This window comes from Fukomys damarensis, unplaced genomic scaffold (genome assembly GCF_012274545.1).
Source record: "Fukomys damarensis isolate Sample0158 unplaced genomic scaffold, DMR_v1.0_HiC HiC_scaffold_37, whole genome shotgun sequence".
NCBI classification, from domain to species: domain Eukaryota; kingdom Metazoa; phylum Chordata; class Mammalia; order Rodentia; family Bathyergidae; genus Fukomys; species Fukomys damarensis.
In genome coordinates, this window is record NW_022900949.1 from 18,803,052 (window position 1) to 18,821,102 (window position 18,051).

At 39.8% G+C, this 18,051-nt stretch overlaps 1 protein-coding gene across 1 annotated transcript in view; it reads right to left on the reverse strand.

Moving 5' to 3' along the window:
* Positions 1-2,862: 2,862 nt before the first annotated feature.
* Positions 2,863-18,051, reverse strand: part of Gpr158 (G protein-coupled receptor 158) — a gene marked incomplete at its 5' end in the record, with an annotated part of 394,159 nt that continues 378,970 nt past the window's right edge. The window contains 4 exons of the mRNA XM_033759660.1: positions 2,863-5,892; positions 6,726-6,872; positions 10,060-10,165; positions 12,304-12,442. Coding sequence (XP_033615551.1) covers positions 4,417-5,892; positions 6,726-6,872; positions 10,060-10,165; positions 12,304-12,442 — 1,868 coding nt within the window. The remainder of the gene's footprint in view (positions 5,893-6,725; positions 6,873-10,059; positions 10,166-12,303; positions 12,443-18,051) is intronic.

An 18,051-nucleotide genomic window follows, 5' to 3' on the forward strand; every position in this document is an offset into this window, starting at 1 on the left:
CTATTCAGGGGGAAAGAATGGAGTTTGCTGAAATAAAGAAAACCTTAACTAACTTGCAGTGTTTCAGAACAACAGGTTTGCATTATTGATTTTTGTGTGATAAACTACATTTCCGAGAGGCATATTTCCTTTAGCCAATTTAAAAAGAAAGATCATAAATTTAGAATGAAATAATTATGTCTAACACTATGAGTATAAATGAAAAAATAATACAGCCATCAACTAAGCAATTTCACCAATAACTAAAAGACTATCTTCCTTATCAAAGGAGAATGCACAGTGGACTTGCCTTTCATGCCTGTTCATCTCCAAATACTTTTTGTGTCAGCACATTAGGGGCATCCACCAAGCTCGAGGCACGGATTTCATGAGTTCTATTCATAGGGCGTCCACAGTGTGGGGTGCACAATGGTGCGAACAGATGGAACGGGCATCGGCTCTCCTCGTTTAAGGAAAGCGGGTACAGGGACTCGATTAGGGTGCAGCTCCCTCCTCCTTCCTCCTAACTCCAAGAACTGTCGCTTCCAGGCAGAAAATGAAATGTGCAGGCCCACACTGCAATGAGCCCTCTAGTCTTCCTTTCCTTTTCCAGCCCTGTTCAGCTTCAAGGTTTCCCATAGCACGAACATGGGGTCCTTCTCTACGTATTTCTTATGAGAGGATGGTACAAAATCTACCAGTCTTCAGAGAGGGCTTTTAAAGGTCTTGAAATTGGCCAAAATGTAATTACTCTGATGCTTCTCTCTTCATGTGAGTGTAACAAAGCGATGGGATTCTGATTTGTTAGCAGCAGTCTCCTCCTCAGGCCCTCATCCTCGTCATGTGACACTCACACTGATGTTCTACCTGGCTTCCGTTTCTAGTCTCTTTCACTTTCATTGATTCCTGGGATATTGCTCAAACGATCCTTCTAACAAGACCTGATTATGCCCCTGCTTACAGATTTTTGGTATCTCCCAATGTGATGGGATAAAGCCATAGCTCACTGAAGCATTCACAAAGAGCTGGGCACCATTCACCTTCGGCCCCATACTCTCCCTCCATTCCTAAGGTCTTTGTAGAATTGAAGCCCAGTGAACTTGAACCCTATTAAAACCTTCCTTGACTCAGCTGCATTCATCTGAGTGTTATCACTCAGGGGCCTCGGTGTTCTCCAAGTCTTTTTTCATCTTTGTATCATCACTGCTCAGCTGATGGCCTGGTATGTGCCTTGAGGAAACCAATGAAACAGGTAGCAGAATTTATTGCCTTTAGGCAGAGCTTTCTTACATCAAAAGCAGTCCTAGTAGGTCTTACTGGAAACAGATGGTTATCTGTGTGTTTGGGACCACATCTGGCTCACCACCTATTCCTGAAGATGAGTAAGTGAAGGGGTATTTGCACAGGATAACAAAGCTAAAGATTTGAGACTCCTAAAGTGGATTGAATAAAATAACCCATTTTCTGATGACGGATGAGCACACATCACAACAAATCACTTTCCTATAAATATGTTTTATTGCAGAGAAGTTATAATTATTTACATGCTGCAACACGTCACAACATAAATTTACCAAATATTTCGTGGTGGGATGCTGTAGGTTTCAGATAATAGTTTCAGAAGAACCACAGACTCGGTGAAGAGACTTACAGCTCTGTTGACTCTACAACTCTCGATTGCTAAATGCTAGAAGTCAAAAGGCAGTGTTTATTCAGTCCTACCTGTCATCACTTGCATGCAGAAACCTAGGAAGCAAATACAAGAGAACTGTCGGGTTTCAAATCCATATTGCCACCGAAGTTTACAACAGGTCGAGTTATGATTCGTATCATAGAGCATTTAATTCCTGCATAAAATATACAGTTATATTAAGTTTGATAGAAATCTACCTATTTATAAACCCTGGCTCGAAAACAAGGACAGGATGCAGCCTGCACATGCACTGAGAAGGACAACCTAGCAAATGTTTGCGAGACCTTCATCGTGTGTCGTTACTGTCTAGGGATCAGTTTGGGATAATGAGCTCCAGAATTGTACATTCTGGCTTCTCTTGGTGATAGGTAACGGTGGTGACACTGTAGGAAGGACCCTAGCCATTCTCACTGATTTATGCTGGTGGAGGATAATCTATGGATTGTAGAATGTCACTAAGGTATCATTTGGCAAGTCTTCTTTACATCACATCCCTGGGGATCATCCTGACGTGCAATAAAACTCACGGATGCTTCACTGCTTAATTCTCAAAAGTGAATCAAGTGCTAACAGGTCTCGGGCATGAGTGAAACAAGTATGTGGGTCTAGAAACTCTAAACCGAATTCACAAATATACCTAAAGCAGTATTGTAAGGTCACCAAGTGGATAGGCCTCGACTGAAAAGCAAAGGATGACAGAAATAAATGAAGGCAACATTTGTAAATCGAATTCCTATAGCTTTTCGAACCTACCCCACCAACCTGAGTAATGCACAGGGCAAGCAAATGGGTGAGGAAGATTTATGCACAGCTTTGCAAAATGGCAAAGTGTTCACTTACTCCTGAAGAAAAATCACTGAGAAACGATTTGGTGAGGGATATACAGAATTCTGTTTTCACCTTTGACTGAGAACAACATTCTCTCCGAACAGCCTTGAATCCACATTCTGACTCCTTTTGACCATCTTTTTCCCTCCTAATTTGTTCTTGCTGCTCATGAAACAAAAAACAGTTATTTAGGCTGAAAATGTCCTGGAAAAATAGGCAGTTGATACTGCAGTGTTTAGAGTGAGAGAAAGAGGGAGTCTGGGCTTTATATTTTTATGAAATTCGTCTTTAAATAAAATGAGACTGAGGTTAGAAATCTCATTGCATGATTGCATCAGTAGGGTTAAGTCAGCAGCTTAGGATTTTCATGCCTGGAGTTCCGCGTGGAATACAATAGATTTTATAAGATATGCTTCGAGGGCTGTTTTGCTTTGCAAATAAACCTTACCCTTTACATTTTGAACAGGGTGGCTTGCAATAGCATTTTGCAAGATGTGTAACTTTTTCAGTGCTTGGGAGAATAAAGAACCCAGGCCATCTTATAGGCTTTCAGGTTATAAAACCTCTTTGGGATTTGAGCCCAGCAAATTCTACCTCTAGCAATGAATAAAAGTTTATGAGGATAAATAGTTTAAGGTAATTTAAAATATCATATTTTCAGTATGCATAATAAAAATATATCCATACAATGATCTTGATGCTATCATTATTTTTTTCTCTTTTAAAAAAATAGTCCCTTGAAAGTGCTATTAGGAGCTACCTCTCTGTCTTCAGTTTGAAAGGCAAACTTCCTGAATCTGTAAAAGTGCTATAATTCTCATGTCATTCCTAGAGCCTTTCCCTTCCAGTGGTAATAATAATGTACAGTTTATTTTTCTCACACTTAGCTTCCTCCTTAGGAAATGCTGCTAAGTATAAAATACTGAAAGAGTTAAAAGGGACAGTTGGAATGATCTATCTTTTACTTTGAACAAACAGTGGGTAAGTTGTCCTTAACCTGTTGACTAAGTGGGGCCACTTGATCTCCAGAAGTAATCTAGCCTCTGAGTCCTAACAAGAAGTGCAAAACAAGAAACTGAACTTGTATAAAAAACCCTGATTAAGACAGTCAACAAACTCTGATGTGAGATAATAAGAGTCAAATCCAAATTCACAATATATAAACCACAGCCCAAACTAAGAGTTTTTATCATAACAGTGATGGCTTCCTAAGCCAGAGAAAGCTTACTGTACTTCAAGAATCAACTAAAGTTGATAGATAGCAGGTTTCCTGTAAGTTGCAAAAACAATTGAGTAGCTACAGTTTGCATAAATGAGTTGTGTCACATGATATCAAAGTTATTTGCAAAAATTATACAATCTGGAATGCTTGGGTATGAGACACAACAATATACTAAAACATATAAGAAAATGAGGGCAATCATCAATATAAAAGATATTTTTGGGATGCATTAAGTTAGCAGTGCTATCAAGGTTAAATAGGCAAGGTAAGTTCTTTTCAGTCAGCTACTTGGAACTTTGTAATGTATACCTGTCCCTTTTTCTTCTTTGCAAAAAGTCATGTCTTCTGTGTCTCCTGGCTTGTGTTTCTTTGGATATTCAAAGTCCAGCGGATAAAGACTGATGGGGGCAAACGCTGAGGGTGACTCCCACTGAACATGTGGAATATGAAGGTTTTGCTTGTGCTGCCAGGGGCCTGACTTTTCTTGGCCAAAGTCTGACTTCTGCACCGTGATGGCCCTCACAGGCCCTCTGGCCTTCTTAGGCCCATGACTTCCTTCAACCTGCCACCCATCACTCGAATGACAAAAGACCTTGGGAACTGTTTGATTCTTAGATTTCCTGTTGTAATTTTAATTTAGGACTCCTTTCTTTTCTTCCTGGGGATACTGTTCTTTAAAAGTGTCCCAGAGCTCTTATTTCCGAGGCCCTGCTACCTTTTCTGCATTTAGAGCAAAAGAGGCAGGTAAAGCTACGCTTCTGTCAGCATTCGGTTGCTCTGAGGTCTCAAACTCCCAAGGACACACCTCAGCTCGTGATGTTAAAGGTTGCCAGAAATTATTACTTGAGTTGTAGGATCCAGGAACGTTCTCTGCGGTAGGTGATGTCTTTGCTTCCTGGCCTCCCATTCGGCTGAGGTTTTCATTCTCTACTTTTGATGCTATGATTTTGGGTGATAGTTCTTCGTGTTGCCCAGTGCTCACATTAGCTGCATACGGTGGACCTCCACGCTCATCCTGGGCTCTCCCCAGCAGAACTGGGGTCCGGGGAACTGAACGCTTCTCATCTTCAAAGAGGGGCTGGTCTTGGTCTCCCCAAGGACAGACTTCAGCCTTCTCTGCGCTCTTCTGAGTGGACGGTTGGCATTCTTCAGCTGCCTTAGGCTTGGGCTGAGATTTCTCCTTTAAGGAAAAAGTCGGGTTTTTCTCCATTTCAGAAGCTGCAATAGACACGTGTTTTTGAGATTTTGATTCTGAAGGCACAGGACCAGGCGCCAGGCCGTAAACCTCCCAAGGGCACACTTCCCCAATGTCGAAGCTGTCCTTCACCTGGGTGGTAACTGGGCTCAGCTCAGAGTTGGCAGTGACGGGGTTGACCCTTTGTTGTTTCATGATCCCAGATTTCTGAGGCTTCCTTGGCTCCTCCATGTGATTGGAGTTTTGGGGTGCAGAATCTTTTGTCTCCGTGTTGTCTGAATTTGGGTGTTTTCTGTGAGTCTCTTTAGCTTTTGGCAAAGGTTTCTGGGGTTTAGCACGTTCTTCTGCACTGGAGGTCTGGGTTTTCCCAGCTAATCCGAGAGTCTTCTCCTTGGCACTTGCTATGACACTGAGAGACTTTTGCAACATGGACGTTCGTGGGTGCGCAGGCTTCTTCTCGGAGCTGAGGTTGTGAGCGCTTGCCGACTTACACACTAAAGGCACTGACTCCGTAGACTCAGCCTCATTGTCCTCTTTAAGCTTTTGCATCAGTTTTTTACTGGACAGCGATTCCAGTGTGGAATTTTCAGTGGCCTCCTCCTCTTGGCTTTCTGTTGGGAGGCTACCGGACTCTTCCATTTGGTCTCTCACATGGTCGTAAGTACTGTGGGACTTCTTGAGTGAGAAGACTCTGCTTTTCAGGGATTCTTCCTTAGGCCTCCCAGTGTGGCCCGAAGGCTCTGGAGGGTTCTTCCTGCCGAGCACTGTGCTTTTGGCCGTGCTGTGGTCTGCAAGGTCCTTGTCCTCTTTGGAGCACTGCCTGCTGACGGTCTCTGGGATCTCAGTAATGCGCCTCATGATGGAGCGGCCCAAGCCCTTCTTGGAGCAGCGCTTTTTCTGGAGGTGGGGATTGTTCGTGATCATCTTCTTCCTTTTGTATATTTCTAACTGGGCATAGAGTTTCTTCAGCTCATCCTGCCAGAACAAAAGCAAATTCAAAAAAGTGTGTAACTGAGGGTTCAGCCAGATAATATTATCGAGTAGCATTTGAATCTACTAAGCGTAAGCTCTTTGGGGCAAACCCTCTTCAGCTTTTCTTAACATCCACCTCCATCAATGTTCTCCTCACACGTACTTCCTAATTAGACACGAACCCATGCATTCCACCCTTGCTTCATGGGGCAAGGACGCTGAGCCTTCAACCTGTGTGGACCAGGCTGAGCCAGAACCATCAAATAAACAGAGGATACTGAAAAAAAAAGAGGACAAGGACCTGCGGATTAAGCACAGCCCTGCGCCATGTCAGAAGTATCCTGTAATCATTGATAAAGTTATGCCTGGTGGTGGGTGAGGCTTAGAGGACAACAGTTCACAGACTACACAAAGCATCTCTTTCCTTTATTTGCTCGTATGTTGTTACAGATTATTTTAAATGATCCAGCTTCTGTGTGCATGGGAATATCCTATCAGCAGAATGTCATAAACTCGTATTACAAACTTGTATCATCATTATGACTGCTACTCCATCCACCCAGATTCAGGTTGGGCCGAGTTACTGTAAGAGTCGATATAGCTTCAGCAGTTTAATTGGTATCATCATTGTACATTTTAGCACTGGATTAAGTCAGTGTCAGTATCTTCACTTCACACACAAACATACATTCTTGTTCCAATATACAAATTCACAAAACATGAGTCCTTTCACACACACACACACACACACACACACACACACACACACACCCACACGCCTGTACCAGTACCTACGCGGGCCTCATCTGAGACAGAAAAGCAGACATAGGTGTTACCCGAATGTCCTCTGGATCCAGACTGTGCTCACTCCAGGCTGAGTTGATACTGCTGTTCAGGTAGGACCCAGACCGGCCCATGTCTAGCTCGTCTTCGTAAGCCTCTGTAGCAATATCATCTCGCGGATTATTGCTTGAATGTGAAAACTGCAAGAGATATGTACTATGAGCGGCAGGCATGATGTCACCGGCACATACGGCACAGTAATTCTCTAAGGATGCCAACATTAACAGTTTCTTTGGCCCGATGGGTTCACCCCCTGGACATCTTCCGCTGATTGCCCTTCACTCGTGTTTTGTTCCTGTGTTGCACACCAGAGCTCCTCAGTGAGGCGATATTCGCACTTTCCCCTCTTTTACTGCACATTTCACCCTTGTTTCTTTCCTGTTCTTTTCTTCCATGATGTATTTGTGTTTTGAAAATAAAAGTACATAGAAAAATCTAAAGAAATGCTCTTTAAGAAGAGCACTTTAGATCTGGGGGCATCTGGAGGGGACTTTTTTTTTTCTTAGCAGTGGGTCTGTCTTGTGTCTGTCAGTTTCCTTCACTGGCTGAAGATGTACTTCCTTTGTGGGCACACATAGCCTCCTGACAGGAATGTGCGCTTGGATCTAGTACACATAGCTCTGAAAACGTTAGTTGCAAAACTCAGTGGACAGATTATCTGATTCCAGCCTCAAGCCTGTCATCACGAGATTTGGAACAAGACACTGGGCCACTCTGGAGCACAGAGGTCTTCTCTGCCTAATGAGCTCTGGACTGGATGGTATCTATGCAAGGATAGAAAGAATCTCTGAAATTACAGATTTTTCCTCAAGCTCTTCCTTACTCTCAAGTTCTGCCTCTTTCAACACATTTCTAAAAAATCATTTTCTTGTGGTCTTTTGAATCATTTTGTTTTGTTTGTTCTGTGTGCTCTTCTTCTCTAAGTGGAGAAATCAGAAAGTGAATTGGTAAGTGAAGGAAAGCAAGGAGAATCATAATAATTTCCTCACATTTTAAATAAGAAGCAAACCAAGGACCCATTCTCTGAAAATTGAGGCAATAGCTGGCAGAACATGGATTCTCTTCTCCCAGCTTATCATTAGCTCCTTTAAAAATAATTAGAGCAATTCTTCGATGATACAAAATGTCTTCCTGTCAGCTTCTCTTATAGAACTGAGCTTGCCAGGTGAATATGTACGGGGTATAGTATGTGAAATAAAAAATTCCTATATAAGTAATAATGTATGTTTTGTGATTGATCTCAAAACCACACAATCTGCAAATCTTTCCTTCCCTCTGCCATCTACTTTAGTGACACCTGCTGGTACCATGACTAACGTCTGTAAATGATGAGTGCGATAGAGTGAAAAATTCCCTGTGCTATGAATTAAACCATCTGGAGGTTACTTTTAATAATGCAGTTGTTTTTCTTGAGAAAGATCGTAGCGCCAACCATGAGTTAACGAAATAAGGGTCTACGGCTCAGGATGTAGCTAGTGGTATAATATATGCTTAAGAGCACAGGTTTGATCCCTAGAACCAACAACCAAATCAACCAACACGTTATTTACTAGATATTGTTTACTTTCTGCTATTTTATTTTTGTTAAGGCTGTTGCCCTATCCTGTCTTCTGAACTTACGTGCTATAAGAGCACAAATTTTTATCTGGTCATTTCTCATATGCTAAAGAAAGACAATAGTGGCGAGCTAAGCCCTTCAATATTTTAATTGATTTTTACTGAGATATAATTCAGGACAATTCAGTATTTTTAGTATTTTCACAAGGTTGTATGACCAAGACCACTATTACTTCCAGAATATTTTCACCATCTGAAAGAGATCTTCAACTCATTAACTATCATTTTAATTCCTTCTTGCTGCCATGGCAACGACCAATCTACTTGTCTCCATAGATTTGCTTCTATTAGGAGCTTCATAAAACTGGAATCATATATTATGTGGCCTTTTATTTCTGGCTCTTTTACTTGGCATAATGTTTTCAAGGTTTGTCCAATTATATGTATCGGTATTTTGTTCCTTTATATTGACAAATAATGTCCCATTATATGACATTATGCAATATTTAATTCAGAATTTCTAAGTGAATGGACCTTGTGTTGTTTCTATTTCTGCTTATTATGAATAATGTTACTATCTGCATTCATGTACATAGTTTCTGTATGAGCATATGTTTTAAATCTCTTTGGAACTCAATAAAACTTACTGAATGAAGGCTTTGAGTATCCATCTATTTATCTAATAAATCATATTGTACAAAGGATTTAAATGCTTAAGATAAATTATAGTAACGTGCTAAGTTATGAAAACTCTGAATAGTTAATATAATTCAATTAAGGAATAAAGTAGGAATTTTGTTCATTTATAAATATGTGTCCTTTTACTGTTGCCTGACTTGCAAGTGCAAGGTCCCAAGTTCGATCCCTGGTAAAAAAAAAAAAAAAAAATGTTCTTTTCAATTGGACTGAACCTCAACCTTTTGGTTACCTGTGAGAGTTGAGGTGAAGCCTGGAGTAAAAGCAAGCAAATCACAGCTCTTGGTTCAGCAGTGTCAACTTGATAACATGTAGCACTAATTAGACACATAATGTTCTAATATTGTGTTCTCTCCATATGAAACGCTGCAATTCCACTGTCTGTCCTCAAATCCTAATAGTATTAACTTTTATTCCATGCATCTTTACTGCTGTTATGTCTTAGACAGGGAAACTGAAACTCAGAGACCAGCTCTTGGCTCTTACAGTGCTCAGTGAGGTGAAGGGAAAGTGTCCTTCAGCATGGTCTCTGTTTTTGGAGTCAGTCCACTTTTCTCCACTTCATTAAGCTGCCTAGACAAGTCTCTGTCAGAAACTATCAGTGCTGATATTCTTCTGTACCTAATATTATGATCATTCATTTCTATTTATACAAATCTACTCCGAAAGTTTTAAACACGAGACTTCTTGGGCTATGAATCTAAACAAGAGGACTCACAGAACAGGAGAGGTTTCTTTTTAAATGACTGTGATTTTATAATGATAATGGAAGCCATTCTGAAGCCATAAGAGAAACCTGCATAGATATCAAAATATGTGGAAAAGGACCAAAACAGATGATGGGTTTTATTATAAAGTAAAGCATTTAATATTATTTAAAAATAATTAATAATATATAACATTTTTAAAAACCCACCAATTTCCCCAAGGAGGAGTTTTAAACATTTTCTTACAGTGTCAAGCAAATTTCCACACTTTCTTTGGCTATCTTGCCAGAGTTTTTAAAAGGAGAAACAATTTCAAGCTCTTTTAAAATAACCGTCTTGTAATAAAAATAGAAAGTTGGAAGAATACCTTTGGAATCAAAAGCAGCCCGGCGGTGACTGTTACAGTCAAGTGAGTATGTGCAAAATAGAGCATGAGCATCCAGTCAGACTGAAGTCTTGAGGCGAGAACAAACCTGAAACGAGAATCAGCCAAGTTAGCAGTCTGAGATCAAGGGTTTCTACTGAAAAGATCAGAATATTTGGAATTGCGTTTCCTCAGTGGGTTTTACAAAAGAAACAAAATTGCTGTTTCTATGGCATATCTTCTCATCACAGGAGAATAATGGTTTAAACAACCTTGGATTCATAAGATAGGAGTGCTACGGTCGTAGAAAAAGACAGCAAATACACACAGAATGTGCAGAGGTTGCCCAGGGTTAGTGATCTGTAGGAAAGCGGCTCTGAAAAGCACAGAGTGAAGAAGACACATGAACTAAAATGAAAAGCAGGTTACACAGGTAGTGGTTTGAGGGCAAAGTGGGGTTACAAGTCACATCCAAATAAATTTTAATTCTAATATTCTTTATTTAAAACCATTAATTAGAATGAAGACATAAGCGTGATGATCCCCAAAGTTTAGATGGTAAATAATGCAATGGACAAAATCATACACAAAGGGTTTGTAAGGTGTGTGTTTTAAAATAAAAAATTTAAAGTTTCAAATTGTCAAATTGTCTTGAATAATTTAAAATGCAATATTTAAAATTTTATCTTAGGAGTTTATATAGCTGCGTTCCAAATTGGTGAAGAGGAATTCAGCACCGCGGTTTACTCTAGTAGTTTTGGAGTAGCTTTTGGTCAATCAGCAGGTGCAAGGGAGACCAAAGGCACTGACCCTCTATAAACAAGACGTACAGAAATACACGAAGAAAAGACAGGTCGTCAGTGTGAGTGGCAGATCACTAAGTCCGAACAGTCCTTAAACGTGTGTGTCGTTTAATGAGGAATCTCTGTATATATACTCGCACCCTGGGAAAGTGATACCACCCCCGTACGATAGGGGTCACTGCAGGCACTGGAGCAACAGCTACATCAGTGGAGATGGATTTGTAGTCGGGAAGCATTTTTGGGTACTGGGAATTCCTATTCCAAAATGTCAATATGTGTGAACTTACAACTAGCAGGGAATGTCTAGAAAGAAGAATGGTTGCATATATTTTTAGGTAAAATAATGAGTCTACCAAAAATACCTTTGAGATATACTGACATTAATTAACTTTAAGTTAATTAGCATTAAATTACTGCCAGGTTTTCAGAAAATTGTAGTTCTGAAGAGAAATATCTTGAGAAAAACTGAATTCTGCAGTAGTCCTAAAGCTACTCTTGAAAAAAATAAGAGACTATTTCAGCTCTTAAAACTAGGTCTAGAAGCTGGGAACATAGAAATATTTGAAAATTGAGGCTAAAAATAACACAGTTTAAAACCCTGCACTTTCCCAAATGTTTGCATTATGCTTAGCACTAAAAACAAGATTAGAACAGACTGGGATAAAGGCCTTCTACTTATTTATACATTTAGACTTAATGCTTTGATGTGTGTGTGTGTGTGTGTGTGTGCGTGTGTGTGTGTGTAACCTGACAATTTGGTAAGAATGAAAGTAAATACATATATAACATGTAATATTATAATTTACACACACACACACGCACACACACACATGCACAGTTTATTTCTGCCCACTCTCTTCCTCCACACTCATCTCCCAGAGAGACAGGGGACTGTCACAGCACGAGGCTGTCCCTTCTTACATCATAGGTTCATGGTGAAAAATGTGATCACAGAGCCCCAACACAGAAAATAATCCAGTCATTGGAATGAAGCAGATTGTTTCTTGCTTTGAATTCAGCATAATCCACACACTGTCTGTATTAAATTTTTGAAAGTATAACTCAGTGGAGTAAGCATGAATAAAAATCGATTTGCAATCTATTTCTGCTTTTATGTATATATTGTTTTATATCTTTATATCAAATTGTGTCCCATAAAATAGTATCCCATGGTATCCCATAAGTGGTTTAATATAACACAGAAAGAACAGTGAGGCAACCCTTAAAATAAGGACAAAAACCCAGCACATCAGAAGGAACTAAGAACAGCAAAATTAAAAAAAAACGAGTCATTTGCCACGTCGATAAAAAATGAGTCAATTTACAAAACACTACCCTTCCTAAGCCTTTCCGGTTAAGTATCTTACCCAATTTTCCGAATTAATTTAAACGGCATCGTATCACAAAACAAAGCCGCTGTTTCCTGACTCAACAGACCGCGTACCTGATAGTGTGGAAAACAGCAGAGATAATGAGCTCGTTGTGAACCGCAACGGCCATGTAGCGGGGCTCGTGAAACGCCGACGGCACGGTCCGCACTGCGTAGCAGAGGTAAACGCCCCACAAGAGAAATAAAAATTCAGCTGCGGAAGGACAAGCACACAGTTTCCATGAGTCTCACAGTTGAAGGCAATGACTAAAGTTATTCAGCATGCATTGTGTCTACTACAGAAACAGCAGTTTAGTTAGAAATGGATGTTTACAAAGACTTATTCATATATAAATACAGATGCCATCTATTTATTTCTAAAATTTATTCAGCGGACGGAGATTTTTTTAAGGCATACTTTGTTGTTAACAACATTTGAAATATATATATGTATGTGTGGGTGGGTGGGCGTGAAATATATTACATATTAGAAATATATAGAATACCCAGATTTTTCCTAAAACAGTTGCAATATAATTTTCCACACATTCTCAACCTAAGTTTAGGGTGTACATAGGGACTTAGGTCATTACAAACGGGCAACAAAAGGCTTGTCACATGTTTATAAACAGCTTCTAGGCTTTAAGTTCCTACTGCCCTGAGCCTAGTCCAGCATGTAAAAACACCCATTACCAGAAATGTAAGAACACAGATCGCTAAACATCCAAGGGCATGTTTTATAAATGAGATACTGTTCTTTTCACCACATGAAAGCAATCATATCTTTTGTGGATGGAGTGCTAAAAGATTTAGCAAAATTCAAAATCACCTTGTTTGATCACTGAAGCCAGAAGAGACGGGCAGCTAAGAGTAAGAATTTCAGAATCACTTTCAGCCGGTCTGAACAGGGCTCTATCCCGAACTGACACAGCACAGTCTCAGGCAGTTTATGTAATAGTCTCTCTGGCCACAGTTTCTTCAGAAAAGTACATATTTGATAGAAATGTTTGCTAATTCAATAATGCACATCATGCACTTAACATCCCTGGCACATAGCGAATGTTAGTTTTTATTATTAAACTTCTCATTTGATGTTTTCAATTAAGCATTGCTTTTTAACTCATTATGACCAACAATCTTTACGACTCACTTTATCTTAGGTGACATTACTTCATTGGAAGATAATATCTAACTGCTCACTGTGTCATCAGACACTACCTAGATGTAATCTACTTGTATACTGAAATACTGATCTTCACTGAAAACATTGATTATCCATTGAAAAACCAAGATGTTGTATCTGCCAGAATTTCAGAGTATTTCTACCAGCATTTAAACATTAGATAGTGCCTCAATTACTAAAATCTCTTAAATAAACCAGTCTGCCATGAGCTACAAGCCAAATGGGTGAAAAACTGCATTCCAAACTCCATGAGATTTAGCTTTGTTCCAAGTTGTTCAAAATACAGTGGTTACAGGCCATATGCTGTGAATACTCTCCGGCCAACCACTACAGTAAGGCTGAGAAAAGAAACTTCTTTTCTTCATGTACCATTTCCTTTTCCATCTCTTTTTACTTCTGTCCCATTGCATCACGGTTGCTCTCTTTGCCTTGGTTTGGAATCTCAGAGCCACATTTCATTTCTATCTTTCTCTTTTGAGTGCTCATATATCTCACTGTATAATACCCACAATCACAATCTTTGCCTGCCCGTCAGCTCACTTGTGGTTTGCTGCAATTATTTTTCCAGCACCCTGCACACCTGATTTCACTCTGTCTTATCCATTCATCCTAAAAGTACCTCTTCATTGTTCGGAAATTCCACTGTGATCACATCAGAATCTGTACAAAGCCCGGTATGTGCAGCTGGGTAACCCGTTCATGTTTCCTTAGAAGATTCACTCATTGATCCTTACCCTGGAAATAATTCCTGCCCCAAAAGGAAGAGCCTCAGGGGGTTCCTGCTAAGGCAGACAATCTCTGAAGACTTTCTCGCTGCCCCTGCTCGGTGTTAGCTGCTCACATTGCCTTGCTTTGTTTTGTTTTGCTTTTTGCTGGTATATTTCTTAGACTTTGTCTTCCAGTCTCATCTCAAAGCCTCAGGTCAGCCTTTTGTGAAGCACTGATTGCATTTACATTCCGGAATCTTCAGCGGTTCATTATTATTTTACACATCCTTCATCCTGGCAGTCCTAGCCCTCTAAGATGACTTTAGACTGCATATGTGACGAGATTTCCAGGGCTCTCCAACACTGACCTTTTGAGCTCAATAATTCAGGGGTCTCACTGTCCTCTGGACATTGCAGAACTGGTTTTACGCTGAGTCTTTGCACACATTATTGAGCCCCCAGGAAAGTCTCCTCTCACCCCTCTTTCCAAATCTCAACCATATTTTCAGTGTTCAGTTCAAGACCCACTTCTGTCACAAAGCTTTTTGAAATGTTTTTAACCTGCACTTATTTTTCTTTCCACGAATATCTTACAGTTTTTACCTATGTATACAACACAATACTGAGAGTAATATTACATATAATTGGGGAAAACTGTTTGTGGGATCTTGTTAGGTGATGCCCATTCCAACTGTCTGCACTAGATATAGCTGTTGGTCTTTTAATATTATTTTCTCCTTCTGGCTATACAAGAGATAGCAACCACAGTGCATCCACATAGACAAGACATCATGAAAGTGTGTTGAACTGGGTGATTCTGAATGATACGAATTTCATATCTAAGGTATTAGACATAGACGTTCTATTACATTTCCACTCCACCTAACACTGCAGGGTCTGCTAAAGATAAAATAAGTAAGAGGCAGTCAGATTGCAGTGGTTTCTGTATCGAGACCCCCATGGAAGCTTAGGGAAGCAAACAGAAACTTAGAAGTGTCCTTTTATGAATGCTGAATTTTGAGTTGTGTTTCAGCCAATCACAGACAGCCAACAAGCTGACTGATTCTTTGCCAGGCGCCCTCCTTTCGGGTCATACCCAAATCGGGCAAACATTTGGCAGCCGTCAACCCATCTATCTGCTTCTGTGTTCAGCCTACAGAAGCTCTGTGCTCTAGCTGCTACAGCCATGTCTAGAACCACCTTTCAGCTTTTCTGTCTACAGATTCAGGAATCGCTCTTTGCTCAGATAAACTTAAATTTCATTTTGTCTCATGATTTTCTTTGAGCAGGCCTGTAAGTGATCTAAAGATCACACTGGCATCATCACTACAATGGTGACTTCCGTTTACTGACATACACCAACTGTCTGGGTCTGTACTTGGCACAAAAGGGTGCTGCGTGCAAAAATATTTGGTAAGCAACAGCAGCACACAAAAACATCTGTAGTTGAAGGGTTCACATGCAGCTGCACTATGAATACAGTATTTCCTGCTAGTTATTTCAGGGCCTTTATATATATTGTCATACCAAAAAATTCAAAAAAAGGAAAGTAGATATCAGGTTAATTAGTGTGCTATGGCTGAGAGTTAACATTTAAAAATATAAGACGAATAAGATTTCTCATAATGGTTAAGCTGAACAGTAAAATCATTTCATTAGCAGTATCAAACAATATGCTTTCACTGAAAAACAATTTATTACTCAAAGTACCAATTAAGCTAAACGTGATATATAAAAGTTGTGCTCAGAAAAAAACACATCAGTTTCATACAATTAACTTCAGACTAACACTGCAATTAGTAAAGAAAAATGCAGATGTTGCCACATTTTGCAGTGTTATTATGTGGGGGGTGAAATATGTGTTGTGCCTCTTCCTTTAGAACATGATTTCTGGTGTTAAATGATTTTGATGGGAGGTATGAGCATAGTTAAAAAGCAAGTTGCATTTATTTTTAAAGATCCACGTAGATTCATTGTTGGGATCATGTACCTGTACTGTATCCCTAAAATGTACCAATAAACTCAATAAAATTAAAAAAAAAAAAGATCCACGTAGAGCTTTTAGAAAACGGAAGCATTTTGTTTTTCATCTGTAAGGGATAACAGTTCAAAAGTTAACTACCATAGCTTTTGAAAAATTGATATGCCATAATGAAAATAATTTCAAGTTATGTTTCCAGAGGGCCGGAGCAACAAAGACGTGAGAATTAGTATCAGTGCTGTGACCCAGCTTCGTGAATTAGACCACCCAGAGGGGAGAGCAACTTCAAAGTGCAAACATCGCTCAAACTCTTTTACCCTGGTCGACTAGGATGCAAAGATGCTTTGTGTTAGTAACACTTTACCCTTCCTATCCCCACTAACGTTACTGTTAAATAGCATAAATACATAACTGGTGAAATATTCAAGTTTTGTTTCCCAAGTGTTTCTTTCAGTGCTCTCTTGTATTTTTCTCTGATCCTGTCCACTTAGAAAACTCATGATCAAAGTAAAGAATTATGTATGATTCCACCTTGGATAATACAATGTGTTTTCATTCTAGTAAGTGCATGGATATCTCAGAGGTTATTATTAAATCAAACAACTTCAAAAATTCTTGAGAACATTTCAAATTCCAGCATTCAGGGTTTAGTGGGCAGACAGAAACTTATATTCTGGTTGCTCATCTTTTCTGGTTAAAATAAGGACCATCATGAGGTTATATGGATTAAAAACCGAAAAAGATACGCCTGATAGAATTTTGAAGTTACAGTGTCTTTGTCAGACCATGCAGCGAGGGGTACATCTCTGAGTGTGTACCTGACAGGGAAGGAAAGCGGACTGTTGAGTTGTTCCTTTACTTGCATTAAAATCAGTCTTTTCTGCTGAGATATAGAAAGGTGCAGAAGAAGGTGGATGTTAGGATTCATTTCACATCCAGGATAATGGAGGCCCCAATATTTGCTCCCTTCTTAGCTCTTGGGAAGCAGGGGCCACAGGAATGGCGGATCTGGGATCAGGGCTTGTGGATAACGGTCTCCTCCAGGTGCATCCATCCTGTGAGCAGCAGAGCAGGACCAAGAATCCATGCCTCTTGGTTCTTAGCCAATGATCCCTACATTACATCCTGCTGAAGGACTTTTTGCTTTTGCTATTACTAACAGAATATAGAGGAAACCTTGGAAATAATTTTTTAAAGCAGTGATTGTCTGTACTTTAAACAACTAATACATTCATTAGAATCGATCAGCATGTGGTAATCAGAGTTCTACTCTAAAGTACTTTCTGTCCCTGATTTTTTAGCTAACATCTGTTGGCTGTGTCAGGCACTGTGACAAATACATTTTACATATTAAGTTTGTGAAGATATTATTGTAGACCTTGTGACGCCTTTAAAAAGCTGGGGGCAAAATTCTGAATGCTGAAATTTCAAGCATGGGTCAAATACATTGATGGAGACACAGAGGGATCATATGGTTTATACCAGGCAGAGCGGGTCCCATGGTGACTGAGTTTTGGTTTCCTACCTACTAACTACCAGGGAGCTCTCTGAGGCAAGAGCTGCATTTTGAGATGGGCTTGCCTTTATTGTTTCCTCCCACACATCTCTAGAGCTCAGACCAGGTTTGTCCACAAGCTGTCCTGTATCTGGTAGAGAAAGTCATTTTCTGGCATACACATTTAAAATTTTTAAAGACTGCCATGGATTGATAGAATCTTAGCAAAATCCACAGACTTTGGAGTTTGTGGATAGAGGACAGCGTGCATTAAAAATCATGAGGGGAAAGAGCTCAGGGGGGTGGAGCAGAGACCCTCAGACCCAGGATCGGGGCCAGAGTAGCAGAGCAGCAAGCTGTGTTTTTATCATGTTCCTTCCATTCCCTCACTCTGTTATGCAAATAAGCAAAAGTTTTGGGAGGGGGGGGCTATATATATATATATATATAAATAATA